This window comes from Cherax quadricarinatus, unplaced genomic scaffold (genome assembly GCF_038502225.1).
Source record: "Cherax quadricarinatus isolate ZL_2023a unplaced genomic scaffold, ASM3850222v1 Contig755, whole genome shotgun sequence".
NCBI lineage: Eukaryota > Metazoa > Arthropoda > Malacostraca > Decapoda > Parastacidae > Cherax > Cherax quadricarinatus.
Window position 1 is genome coordinate 65001 of NW_027195781.1, and position 15000 is coordinate 80000.

General features: G+C 43.6%; 1 protein-coding gene across 2 annotated transcripts in view; it reads left to right on the forward strand.

Moving 5' to 3' along the window:
- Dh44 (diuretic hormone 44) overlaps positions 1-11196 on the forward strand; it is a 71049-nt gene extending 59853 nt beyond the window's left edge. For both annotated transcript variants that reach the window (XM_070080642.1, XM_070080643.1), the window contains exons 3-5: positions 254-473; positions 8761-9086; positions 10503-11196. In XM_070080642.1, the coding sequence (XP_069936743.1) occupies positions 254-473; positions 8761-9086; positions 10503-10509 (553 nt within the window). In that variant the 3' untranslated portion in view covers positions 10510-11196. The remainder of the gene's footprint in view (positions 1-253; positions 474-8760; positions 9087-10502) is intronic.
- The last annotated feature ends 3804 nt before the right edge of the window (positions 11197-15000 follow it).

Sequence of the window (15000 nt, forward strand, 5' to 3'; positions counted from 1 at the left end):
GAGAGAGAGAGAGAGAGAGAGAGAGAGAGAGAGAGAGAGGAAACTTGGTGAAAGGCGTAAAGTGGCTGAGAACGTGCAATTAGAGAAAGTTGTAAAAGGAACTGTTACCTCAAGTTGAAGCTGATGTGGAGTGACAGTGATTTAACCACTGGCTGGAGAGAGAGAGAGAGAGAGAGAGAGAGAGAGAGAGAGAGAGAGAGAGACAAACAGACACCAACTAATCATTCCCTCGCTCTCCACTAACTCTCGTTAGATACGACGACAACGAGATTCTGCGAGAACTGGACGACCCGACATCCCCAGCATCCTACCGTCTGCAGCAGGTGCTGTCCGAGGCTGGTGCAGGCGCTGCTGACGGTGCCAGGGACCTACCCTCTGCTCCAGCAGAAGCTGCACCACCAAGTCTTGAAGACTATATAGCCATTGACCCTCTCTACTACTACCTCTGGCAGTATCTCAACCATGGTGATGAGGTTAGAGATTCTTTCTTATTCCTCTATTTTAGTTTCCTTCTATTATTGTTTCTTAACTTTATTAAGTCTTTCTTATTTCCCTAATTCGTTTTACTTATTATATTCCCAGATTCTTTTGTATTTTTTTGTGTATGAATGTGACTTGTAAGAGGCGAGGGTTGTGGTAGTGGTGATGATGGTGATGGTGAAAGTGGTGGTGATAGTGGTGGTGGTGGCGATGGAGGTGGTTTAGTAGTTGGGACCAGGTGGTGTGGGTGGGGCCAGATGATGTGGGCGGACTGTCTATAAACCGCCTTTCCTTCTTGTCGTCTACAGACCAATATTAACAGCTGGAGTTGTAAAGAAATATTTTGGGTTAGGCTAAAAATACTCTACTCCAGCGGTGACGTGAATCAATGAGGGAAGTCAAGTAATACGAAAACTTAAAATAAGAGATAAAAACTGTAATCCCATCAAAATAAATGAGAATCTCACTCTAACATGAGAGTCACAAACTGGGTTATGTATACAGAGGATCGAGCAGACGTATTTGCATTTCTCGCTTACGAAAGAAATCTTAACATGTAACTCTTGATGTTTTCTGAAAAAAGTTATTGGCAAATATCTCTAGAATAAGTTTTTTAGTTTTTTTTCAGAAACCGTAAAGCTGACATTTTCACTGCATTTGAAGTCCCAAAATGACCGAATCAAAATTTCGTCTTTGTATATTTGATGAGATTTAGTACTAGAGTGACCAAAAACAACACAGGGGTTGGTATTTTTGGTGATACCATTTAAGGCTTCTACTTCAGGAAACTGCGTATGTTTATAATAACCAAGGACAGAGCTACAGACTGTAAGGGGGTGACACCCTTAGTTCGTAATACAAGACCTGATAGTTCTTCAGTGGCCGTGACTGTGGGCAGTTGTAAGAGATGATAATTCCAGCGTCTAGTTACTTCATCTCTACTGTAGCACTACCTATACACCTGACGTAGCTACTGAACCCGTAGTGGAATGCTTGATGATTAAACGATACAAAATACCGACAGTAATGTAAATAAGACAAAGGCAACAGTAGGACATTTATTATGGACTTGTCTTGGTCTTGTATACTGGGTACTTTAATCAATCCAATAGTCTGAAAAACACGGAGTATTTGTAGGCGGGACAAGAGCAGGTGTTGGGCGCATGGATGGTCATAACCTGGAGGAAGGTGTCAGGAATTTAGAAAATCTGATCGACGTATTTTGAAAAGTGGTATTTATTTAGCCAAGACCAAACACAAGCTAAAACTATCAGTGCTTCGCATGACTGTATTTGACTCGGCAACCAAGGCTGACTTCAGACACCAACGCCTCTGCAAATCACTGTCTCAAATGACCTGTCTGGCTTCATCCCACTTAATGAGGAATCCATGGAATATCAGTTTATGATGCAGACGATGTTAGGATTATCTCCACTACATGCAAGCAAACATGCTCTTACAAACGTTACTTAAGGTTACTTGATATAAACTGTCATATCCTTCACTGGACTCTGATTTTCGTGGATTCCTTCCTCATAAGAACCTTGATGACAGAGGAGGTAATGCTAGCAACATTCAAATTGCACTTGAGCGTCGGAGATGGTGCTAGCAACACTGCCACTCAGGAAAGTTGACGCATCTCTCGAGTGATCCCTTCCGGCCGTGTTAATGAGGTTGAAGGCTCTCGCCCATGAAGTCGTTGTGGTCACAGAAACTTGAAGCTCTTTCAAATTGAATTGGATTAAGTTAAATATATATTACTTATACAATTTTTGAAGACACAACTTGGCTTTTGAGGATACGACTAGGCAGCTGAGGATACTACCATTGTGTGGTGGTCAAAATTTGAAGGAAGGAGTGTACACACCGAGACTCAATTAAGTGAACCAGAAGCGCACACAAAGACGCCCACGAAGGATACTCAGAAATAGACTTTTACAATTTTGACCAATAATTCTAGTAACCTTCAGTATAATATTGCAAAAAGAGGAAAGAGCGAGAAAAATTGAGAACTCATTCTAAAGAGAAAATAAAAGTTTTTAGAGAATACGAGAGGACAGAGGAGGGGATAGAAAGACAGGAGAAAGGAGGATATAAGAAGGGACGGAAAGAGATAAGAAGAGCGACAACAACACAGAGTGGACTGGACAAGACAGAGTGAACCTGGACAAAAGGTTGAGGCTTGGAGATAGGTCAGGCGACCCACTGGAATTTGCCAATATAACTCGATAACGTTCCTTGTGTGGAGAGCGTACAAGAGTCCAGAGTGATGCTGCTCCTGCTGGAGATTTCAACTGCTGGAGAAAAACCTCGAATGTAGAGTGAAAAGACTGAGGCAGAGAGGCAAAATAAATGGAAGGATGAGGGTTGGAAGAGGGAAATAGGGAGATTTGAAAAAGTTGATGAAATTCTGAGTAGCCTTAGTTAGTAAGAGGTCCATGTGGGTGATGGATGTGTCGTGGGTAAAGTTGGGTCTTGTGTAACATGCTGAATTCGAATATACAGTAAAGACGGAATACAAATATGCGCAAAAGCGTACGCGCAGGCACACACACACACACACACACACACACACACACACACACACACACAGTGCCTCCTACCCAAGTTACTTCCGAACTTTATTTCCATTAGAAGTTCCGACATTGACGCTACAAAGTTCACTAAACAAACACAGGCTTCCTGAGATGATCTCTCAAATCCGTTTCTTACAAATGACGAAATCCGGCTCATGGAGCGCTGACGGCGGAGGCGAGAGAGAGAGAGAGAGAGAGAGAGAGAGAGAGAGAGAGAGAGAGAGAGAGAGAGAGAGAGACTGGAGATAATCTCAACTTCGCTAATTCCTCTGATAATAAGATTCACAACGATGAACCACACAGAATACATCATTATCTTGTTTTTTCTTCGTTTATGTTTTGATTTCCTTCTTATTCTTCTCCTAATTCTTCATCCTCTCCTCCTACTCCTCGTAGTCCTCAGCCTTTATTCACCATCCTTCACCCCTTCGTCCTCCTTTTCTACTCCTCACTATCCTCTCCCTCTTCCTCTTCCTCACCATCCTCTCCTTCCTGCTCCTCACCATCCTCCTCCTCCTCCTCCTCACCATCCTCTCCCTCTTCCTCTTCTATTACTTCTTTATTCACACTTACTTTTACTTTACTTATAACGAGGAGTTCTTAACCCGTAGGGGTCATACGTCACACGGGAACGGAAAGATATGGGTTTGATCCAAGAACGGGTAGCTCCAATTCCTTGGATGAAGAGAGACTCACCATTAAGTCATTCCTACCATTAAAGTTTTACAGCAGACAGGCAAGCAGACACCAGCAGAAGGCAGGCAGAGAAACCAGCAGGCATGCAGACAGGCGGACAGAAAGACAGGGAAACAGGCAGGCAAGCAGGCCAAAAGGAAGGCAGGCGAACAGAAAAAAAGCAGACAGGAAGGCAAGCAGGAAGACAGAAAGGCAAGCAGGCAGACAGGAAGGTAGGCAGGCAAGAAAGAAGGCAAGCAGATAGACAGGAAAGCAGGCAGGCAGGAAGGCAAGCAGGCAAACAGGAAAACAGGCAGACAGGGAGGCAAGCAGGCAAACAGGAAGACAGGCAGACAGGGAGGCAAGCAGGCGAACAGGAAGACAGGCAGACAGGGAGGCAAGCAGGCGAACAGGAAAACAGGCAGACAGGGAGGCAAGCAGGCAAACAGGAAGACAGGCAGACAGGGAGGCAAGCAGGCAAACAGGAAGACAGGCAGACAGGAAGGCAAGCAGGCAAACAGGAAGACAGGCAGACAGGGAGGCAAGCAGGCAAACAGGAAGACAGGCAGACAGGAAGGCAAGCAGGCAAACAGGAAGACAGGCAGACAGGGAGGCAAGCAGGCAAACAGGAAGACAGGCAGACAGGAAGGCAAGCAGGCAAACAGGAAGACAGGCAGACAGGGAGGCAAGCAGGCAAACAGGAAGACAGGCAGACAGGAAGGCAAGCAGGCAAACAGAAAGACAGGCAGACAGGGAGGCAAGCAGGCAAACAGGAAGACAGGCAGACAGGGAGGCAAGCAGGCGAACAGGAAAACAGGCAGACAGGGAGGCAAGCAGGCGAACAGGAAAATAGGCAGACAGGGAGGCAAGCAGGCAAACAGGAAGACAGGCAGACAGGAAGGCAAGCAGGCAAACAGGAAGACAGGCAGACAGGGAGGCAAGCAGGCAAACAGGAAGACAGGCAGACAGGGAGGCAAGCAGGCAAACAGGAAGACAGGCAGACAGGAAGGCAAGCAGGCAAACAGGAAGACAGGCAGACAGGAAGGCCGGCAGAGATGCCTTGTTGTCTAAGATGATAGATTACCTGAAGGAATCATCTATAATGGAATACTCATAGCAGCACGTCGTCATCCACGTTGTCTAAGATCCCACGTCACTCAACCAACCCAGGGGAATCATGCAGGTGTGTGGGAGGCAGGTGTGAGGAAGGTAGCGTGGGAGGCAGGTGTGAGGAAGGCAGGTGTGAGGGAGGCAGGTGTGAGGGAGGCAACATATATCTGGCAGGAGACAGAAACAGATGTGTGTACTCACCTACTTGTAGTTGCAGGGGTCGAGTCACAGCTCCTGGTTGTATGTGTGTGTGTGTGTGTATTTTTCCTCCACCCCACATCCTCCATCCTTTGGCAGGTTACCATGGCAACAACATACGTCATAAAAGACTGCTGTGGTGCTGGTGGTAATGGGGGTGGTGGTGGTGGTGGTGGTGATGGTAGTGGTGATGGTGGTGGTGGTAATGGTGGTAGTAGTGGTGTGTGTGTGTGTGTGTGTGTGTGTGTGTGTGTGTGTGTGTGTGTGTGTAATCCTCCTTTATTCAACATTCCTCCAACATACTCTTACATCTATCCAAACCCAACTTGTTAATATCATCCACTAATAAAATTCCGCATGCATTCACATCCACCTTACATCCACAAACATCCATCCTACACTTAACATCCAGTGGCATCCCTCACCTCCCACCGGCATCCCTCACCTCCCACCGGCATCCACTCCCATAAAAACATTAACCACAACACAGCCACAACATAACCACAACAAAGTAATTAACCCGACCTTAATCATCAGTCCGTAACAGCATAAGCTCGACGAATTACATTTAAAAGGATATTCGCCAGCTTTTGTGCAAAAGTTACATTTTTATTTCCTTTTTTCTGGTGAAGTAATTAACACTGCTCTAGAGACCGCAGCAATTCAAACAGATGCGCTCAAAATCAAATAGACACTTCCCGGACAGTAAGTAGAATTTAACAGTACCACAGAGAACAGATATTATACATGTAAACTTTAACATAGACTGGCATAGACCAACTACCAACTAGCATGGGCACAAACGTCCGTAAACAAGGTACCAAAACAGCAGTGCCACAGAAATCACTGCAAACAATTTAAAAAAAACACCATAACTACTAACCTTGTTGCAAAAATGTCCACAAACACGGTGCCAAACAACACTGCCACAGAGATCACTGCAAACAATGTAAACAACACCACAGTATGGCACAAATCATGTGCTGAGTAACAGAAACGCCCACAAACTAACGCATGTACGTACCCCCACCCCTCAGGTGGGAATGTCAACACCTGGTTAGTTGGTTCAGCACTGAGAGCTTCTGAGAGGCAGTAAAACCCTCGTAAACATGGTCACTCTCTCGGGCACACGAATTATCTAAAGAGGATATATCAAAACATGTTGTGTTTAGGGCTAGGGCTGGTGTTAATTAAGTCGCTGAGGAGTCACGGAAATTCCAGCCACGTCTCGATACATGGGGACAAACACACCCGCAGCCTGACGAATAGGTATGGTAGAACTCAGGGACCAAAAGTGTGTGAAACCGTATTTTTTTATGAGGTTCGAGAACACACACACACACACACACACACATATATAGGAAGACACGGGTCCTGGAGGTGGTAAGTACAGTGCCTGCATCCTGAAGGATGGGTGGGGGTGGTGCAGTGTGATGTCTGTGTACTTCTGGCAAGACAGCTACTGAATGAATGATGGTGAACGTGTCCCTTTTCGGGTCACTTGGTGGAAGACCGGCGGTCTGTTAGAGAGAGAGAGAGAGAGAGAGAGAGAGAGAGAGAGAGAGAGAGAGAGAGAGAGAGAGAGAGAGACAGACAGAGACAGAGAGACAGAGAGAGAGACAGAGAGAGAGACAGAGAGAGAGACAGAGAGAGACAGAGAGAGAGACAGAGAGAGAGACAGAGAGAGAGACAGAGAGAGAGAGACACAGAGAGAGAGAGAGAGAGAGAGAGAGAGAGACAGAGAGAGACAGAGAGAGACAGAGAGAGACAGAGAGAGAGAGAGAGAGAGAGAGAGAGAGAGAGAGAGAGAGAGAGAGAATGAGAAACTGTAGATATGAAACATACCATGTTTGTCAAGGGATATATTGTTTAATTCACTAAACTGTATCGTTGTAACTGGATATGAACTGAGGGGAGCGCCACCACTGACTCACTCTTCACACACACGCAAAAAAAAAAAAAAGTTGAAACTATGGTAGAATATCACCGCACTGTCAAATGTAAATCTCACTGAAGAGGGCAAAGCATGTACGCACGCACGCACACACACACACATGCCGCTACGACTAAATAATATTGTCCGAGTGAAAATATATTTCTGAAATCTCCACTCGATTGCAAGCGGTGTAATGTAAACACGATGTACGAAGACAATACACACTCGATATATACACAATACGCATATATATATATATATATATATATATATATATATATATATATATATATATATTATATATATATATATATATATATATATATATATATATACATATATATATATATATATATATATATATATATATATATATATATATATATATATATATATATATATATATATATATATATAATGTCGTGCCGAATATGTAAAACTGATCAATTAGCAAGAACTCATTTAAAATGAAGTCTTTTCTAAAATTTTCTCTTATACGTTTAAAGATATATTTTTTTTCATTAATGTTAATGTAAATATTTTTAATTTTGCTCCAAAAGAATCTTAGAAAACTTACCTAACCTTATAATAACAAGAACAATTTATTTTAGCCTAACCCAACTAAATATATTTTAGATTTGTTTACAATAATTTAATACTAAACAAACACAGTGAAATATATTTTTTTTCGTTAGGTTCAGAATGATTTTGGCGAAATTATTGCATACACAAATTTTCGCTTGTCCTATATGGCAAGATGAGCGTTGCTATTTAAGCCAAGAGACACAAACACGGTATCTCCTATCTCCTCTCAAACAGGGACACACCAGGAGGCTGATCCATGTCTCCCCTCGCCTGGGATTGGACCTGCGTCCTTGGGATGTGACCTAGCTACCTGAGAGCCTCGAGGCACCTTCTACTTGAGAAAATATTAGGACTTGCACATGTATTTACAAACCATGGGGGTAAAGCAGACAGTTGTGAACGGCTGTGATGACCTGAACAAATATTCGTTCGGGTCTTCAATGGAGAAACATGGAAGGAGCGTTGACATAGTGTGTTTGTTTGTGTTAACTGAGGCGCAGGTGGCAGGCGTTAGCGTGGGAGTTGTGAGTGAAGGAATGGAGGGGAGGGATGAGTGGAGGGATGAAGGGATGAGTGGAGGGATGAGTGAAGTGTTGGAGGGGTGAAGGGAATGAGTGGAGTATTTGAGGGACGAGTAGAGAGATATACGTACGTTGAATGGAGGAATAGAGAGATTGAGTGGAAGGATAGAGGAGTTAGAGGAAGAATGGAGTGGTGAATAAAAGGATGGAGGGTTGATTATAAGAACCGGGGGATGAGTGGAGGGGAAGTAGGTGAATGGAGTAATGGAGGGGGGTGAGTTGGAGGGAAAGGCTGGTGAATTATCATACTCTGCTTTTAACACTGAAAAAAATAATTTCTTCCCTAGAAACATGCAAACAATGACATTGTTTTGTTCGTCAGGAAACAGTACAGTGTTGCCTGACACGGGTCATTGTCAAACATTATACCTACAACAGGAAGTGTATGTTACGTGGTGTATACAGACCGAGAGTTTACTTTAGTCCCTCTTTTAAGGGCTAAATAATTTTTGATTGGCGACCAGGTTACAACCAGCCTTTATAAATCTCGTGTAATCAACAGGCTTTAAGCCCCATTAAGCTAACCATTCCAATTCATTTTAAAAATAAAGGTTCGCTACACAGAAATATCCGCACATTACAACACATTTTGTTAAATGTTTGTTTTTATGTATTACAGGCCGGTAGGAAGGTCCGCAACAGCCGAAACACCAACAACAGCAGCAGCAGCAACAGCAACACCCTCGACAACAACAGTATGGCCAAGAGGACCTGGCCGAACGCATTTCCCCGACGAAGGACCTCGGGGCTCTCCCTCTCTATCGACGCCTCCATGAAGGTTCTGCGACAGGCGCTCTACCTGGAGATGGCCCGTAAGAAGCAACGCCAGCACCTACAGAGAGCCCAGCACAATCAGAAACTATTAAACGACATTGGCAAGAGGGACGTCACACGGCAACTCCAGCAGGAGAGACCAAGCGCAGAGCAGCAGCGTCAGCAGCAGAGGTGGGTGTTTATAGGCAGGGCCACGAGGAGGAAGGTCAATGTGTTTCACCATATTCCTCATTCTTCACACATTTCTCAATTTTTCACACACATACAAACTTTTAAGTGTGTCCACGCAGTCCTTAAGTAACTCCACATTTCTCAAGTGTTTCCGCATACATTATTCAACCTAGAAATACATTCTTCAGCATCAATTCAGATCAATAATACGTAGTCTTCATCAAGTGCTTTATACTCTGCTTCACTTTGCAAGACACGTGGTGACACACACACACACACACACACACACACACACACACACACACACACACACACACACACACACACACACTGACGACACTGGAGGACAGGAGAGATAGGGGGGACATGATAACGACATACAAAATACTGAGAGGAATTGACAAGGTGGACAAAGACAGGATGTTCCAGAGATTGGACACAGTAACAAGGGGACACAGTTGGAAGCTGAAGACACAGATGAATCACAGGGATTTTAGGAAGTATTTCTTCAGCCACAGAGTAGTCAGTAAGTGGAATAGTTTGGGAAGCGATGTAGTGGAGGCAGGATCCATACATAGCTTTAAGCAGAGGTATGATAAAGCTCACGGCTCAGGGAGAGTGACCCAGTAGCGATCAGTGAAGAGGCGGGGCCAGGAGCTCGGACTCGATCCCCGCAACCTCAACTAGGTGAGTACAACTAGGTGAGTACACACACACACACACACTCGACCCCTGCAGCCTCAACCTCAACTAGGTGAGTACAGGTATGATAAAGCGTAAGAAGCAGGAAGTGATCCAGTAGCGAAAGGTGAAGAGGCGGAGCCAGGAGCTATGAATCGACCCCTGCAACCCAACTAGGTGAGTACACACACACACACACACACACACAAGAACATTAGGCACAAAAGGTTAAGTGGACAATAGCTTCATTTGTCCACCCACCATTACATATACTCTTACATTTATCTATCCACTCACAAGTCTGTTGTGTTGTCTGTTGCTATTTCCCACCTATGTGTCTCTTGTTCCCTCTGTCGACACTGCTACCCCTATCTATCACTCAACATGTCTATTTTTCCATGAATCTATCTCATTCACGCCCTCACATCTGAAACAAACGATCACTCGTACTAAAAATAAAGATGCAAAATGTGATTTCTAAATCATTTTTTCTTGGTTTCATTATATTTAAGGAAGTTGGTATCAGTAATGTTTTTTGCAGTAAACATTAATATTATTAATATTAATAACAGCATTATAGGTAATAATATCAATACTGGTAAAAATAAGTGAAAACTGAATATTTCGGTTCTTCCTAGACCATTATTAAGTATTCCTCTAGGTTCTCGCGTCAAACTTGCGTCTTACATTCTTAACTCCGTCAAGACTCATGGTCCATACTCTTTTACTTCGCAGGAACTAAATTAATCATCGCTAGACGGAGGTGTGATGGGGCGCTCAACTCTCCAGCACCTTCAGGTGGGCGGCGCTGATGAGGGTCCTGTATCGACCACCCTTGAAACTACTGCCGATGGCGTTACGGAGCGTCTCTTTCCCAGTGGCTCCTCCAGAGGACCTCGCTGACAATTCCCCCGCCACAGGATCACCTCCTACCCTGCTGTGGACAACTGGAAATGAAGAACCACGACATCTTGTGCCCGAAGAAGGGGTCCTCTTCCCCCGCCTCTCTATATACAGCACTCGGGCTTGAGGAAAAAAAATTACCCACCGATTATATATTTTTTTCCTTTGGTCTACGTCTGAGAATATTTCCTGTTGTATAGGATCCAATACTATGATAACTACACAGGCCAATACCTTTACCCCATACCCTCTAACTCTGACTCTACCTCTGTTGTATACCCATGCTGCCATACCCCTGCTATTATGAGTTGTATACAGATATTTTTGTATAGCTCAAAGCGAATTGGGCCGGTATATCAAGGATAATTATGGTGACTCTAGAAGAACCACATAAAGTGACTTGTGTAAGCGACTGTCTGAGGATGGTTCACTCTTTGTTTATAACATTCACTATTGCATATATTCATGTAAATAAAATAAAAAAATTATAATAAATTTGACTGCTGGTCGCTCCTTCACTGAGTAAGCTTGTTTCCTGCCCCCCTCCCCTCCCCTCCCCTCCCAATACTACCCCCCCAACCTCACCCTCCGCCCTGGGAAGTCCATACATACGTACACACACATTATGCAAGACAAGTCGCACACGCATATATACATAAGAATCCATATCTGCACAAACACACACACACACACATACAGACAGACAGACACACATACAGACAGACAGACACACATACAGACAGACACACACACATATACACACACACGCAGACACATACACGTACAGACAGACAGACACACACACACATAGACAGACACACACACACACACACAGACACACACACACACACACATACACACACACAGACACACAGACACACACACACACACACACACACACACACACACACACACACACACACAGACACACACACACACACACACACACACACACACACACACACACACACACACACACACACACACACACACACACACACACACACAGCTTCAAGGAATCATGGACACGTCTTCAATATAAAATAAAAATGAACTCCTAATTCTACTTTGATGACATTATGGTAATAAATCAACAATATGGAGGCAGTTAACGAAATATAAACATTTGAAACCCTATAAATGTATCCATTTCACCCATTTACTTATGTATCTTTATAAGATATCTTGGCTAAAGTATGCATAACACACACACATACATATATACATACATACATAAGAGAACAACACAGACTGAAAGATGAGGGTGAGAGAAGAATATTATGGCCAAGCTGATACAAGTGATAAGCCCAGTTATTCTTCCAAGTCTTCTTGCTCTTCTTTCTGGTCTTCTTGTTCTCCTTCCTGGTCTTCTTGTTCTTCTTCCTGATCTTCTTGTTCTTCTTCCTGGTCTTCTTGTTCTTCCTGGTCTTCTTGTTCTTCTTCCTGGTCTTCTTGTTCTTCCTGGTCTTCTTGTTCTCCTTCCTGATCTTCTTATTCTTCTTCCTAGTCTTCTTGTTCTACTTCCTAGTCTTCTTGTTCTTCTTCCTGGTCTTCTTGTTCTTCTTCCTGGTCTTCTTGTTCTCCTTCCTGATCTTCTTATTCTTCTTCCTGATCTTCTTATTCTTCTTCCTAGTCTTCTTGTTCTTCTTCCTGGTCTTCTTGTTCTTCTTCCTGGTCTTCTTGTTCTTCTTCCTGGTCTTCTTGTTCTTCCTGGTCTTCTTGTTCTTCTTCCTGGTCTTCTTGTTCTTCCTGGTCTTCTTGTTCTTCTTCCTGGTCTTCTTGTTCTTCTTCCTGGTCTTCTTGTTCTTCTTCCTGGTCTTCTTGTTCTTCTTCCTGGTCTTCTTGTTCTTCCTGGTCTTCTTGTTCTTCTTCCTGGTCTTCTTGTTCTTCTTCCTGGTCTTCTTGTTCTTCTTCCTGGTCTTCTTGTTCTTCTTCCTGGTCTTCTTGTTCTTCCTGGTCTTCTTGTTCTTCTTCCTAGTCTTCTTGTTCTTCTTCCTAGTCTTCTTGTTCTTCTTTCTAGTCTTCTTGTTCTTCTTTCTAGTCTTGCTCTTCTTTCTAGTCTTCTTGTTCTTCTTTCTAGTCTTCTTGTTCTTCTTTCTAGTCTTCTTGTTCTTCTTTCTAGTCTTCTTGTTCTTCTTTCTAGTCTTCTTGTTCTTCTTTCTAGTCTTCTTGTTCTTCTTTCTAGTCTTCTTGTTCTTCTTTCTAGTCTTCTTGTTCTTCTAAGGCTTCTTCGTAGGCTTCTTCTTCTTAGTCTTCTTCTATTTCTTTTTCTTCTGTATCAACCATTATTTCATCAATTATAACATCTACTGACTGAATCAGCTGTAATATCAAAGTGGCTGTATCAACCATAACATCAACAGTGGCTGCATCAACCATAACATCAACAGTGGCTGCATCAACCATAACAAACAGTGGCTGCATCAACCATAACAAACAGTGGCTACATCAACCATAACATCAACAGTGGCTGCATCAACCATAACATCAACAGTGGCTGCATCAACCATAACATCAACAGTGGCTGCATCAACCATAACAAACAGTGGCTGCATCAACCATAACAAACAGTGGCTGCATCAACCATAACATCAACAGTGGCTGCATCAACCATAACATCAACAGTGGCTGCATCAACCATAACAAACAGTGGCTGCATCAACCATAACATCAACAGTGACTGCATCAACCATAACATCAACAGTGGCTGCATCAACCATAACATCAACAGTGGCTGCATCAACCATAACATCAACAGTGGCTGCATCAACCATAACATCAACAGTGGCTGCATCAACCATAACAAACAGTGGCTACATCAACCATAACATCAACAGTGGCTGCATCACCCATAAACAGTGGCTGCATCAATCATAACAGTGGCTGCATCAACCATAACAAACAGTGGCTGCATCAACCATAACATCAACAGTGGCTGCATCAACCATAACACCAACAGTGGCTGCATCAACCATAACAAACAGTGGCTACATCAACCATAACATCAACAGTGGCTGCATCAACCATAAACAGTGGCTGCATCAATCATAACAGTGGCTGCATCAATCATAACAGTGGCTGCATCAATCATAACAGTGGCTGCATCAACCATAACATCAACAGTGGCTGCATCAATCGTAACAGTGGCTGCATCAACCATAACAAACAGTGGCTGCATCAACCATAACATCAACAGTGACTGCATCAACCATAACATCAACAGTGGCTACATCAACCATAACATCAACAGTGGCTGCATCAACCATAACATCAACAGTGGCTGCATCAACCATAACATCAACAGTGGCTGCATCAACCATAACATCAACAGTGGCTGCATCAACCATAACATCAACAGTGGCTACATCAATCATAACATCAACAGTGGCTGCATCAACCATAACAAACAGTGGCTGCATCAACCATAACATCAACAGTGGCTGCATCAACCATAACATCAACAGTGGCTGCATCAACCATAACATCAACAGTGGCTACATCAACCATAACAGTGACTGAATCAACCATAACAGTGGCTGCATCAACCATAACAAACAGTGGCTGCATCAACCATAACATCAACAGTGGCTGCATCAACAGTGGCTGCATCACCCATAACATCAACAGTGGCTGCATCAACCATAACATCAACAGTGACTGCATCAACCATAACATCAACAGTGGCTGCATCAACCATAACATCAACAGTGGCTGCATCAACCATAACAAACAGTGGCTGCATCAACCATAACAAACAGTGGCTGCATCAACCATAACATCAACAGTGGCTGCATCAACCATAACATCAACAGTGGCTGCATCAACCATAACATCAACAGTGGCTGCATCAACCATAACATCAACAGTGGCTGCATCAACCATAACATCAACAGTGGCTGCATCAACCATAACAAACAGTGGCTGCATCAACCATAACAAACAGTGGCTGCATCAACCATAACATCAACAGTGGCTGCATCACCCATAACATCAACAGTGGCTGCATCAACCATAACATCAACAGTGCCTGCATCAACCATAACAAACAGTGGCTGCATCAACCATAACAAACAGTGGCTGCATCAACCATAACATCAACAGTGGCTGCATCACCCATAACATCAACAGTGGCTGCATCACCCATAACATCAACAGTGCCTGCATCAACCATAACATCAACAGTGGCTGCATCAACCATAACATCAACAGTGGCTGCATCAACCATAACATCAACAGTGGCTACATCAACCATAACAGTGACTGAATCAACCATAACAGTGGCTGCATCAACCATAACAGTGACTGCATCAACCATAATATCAACAGTGGC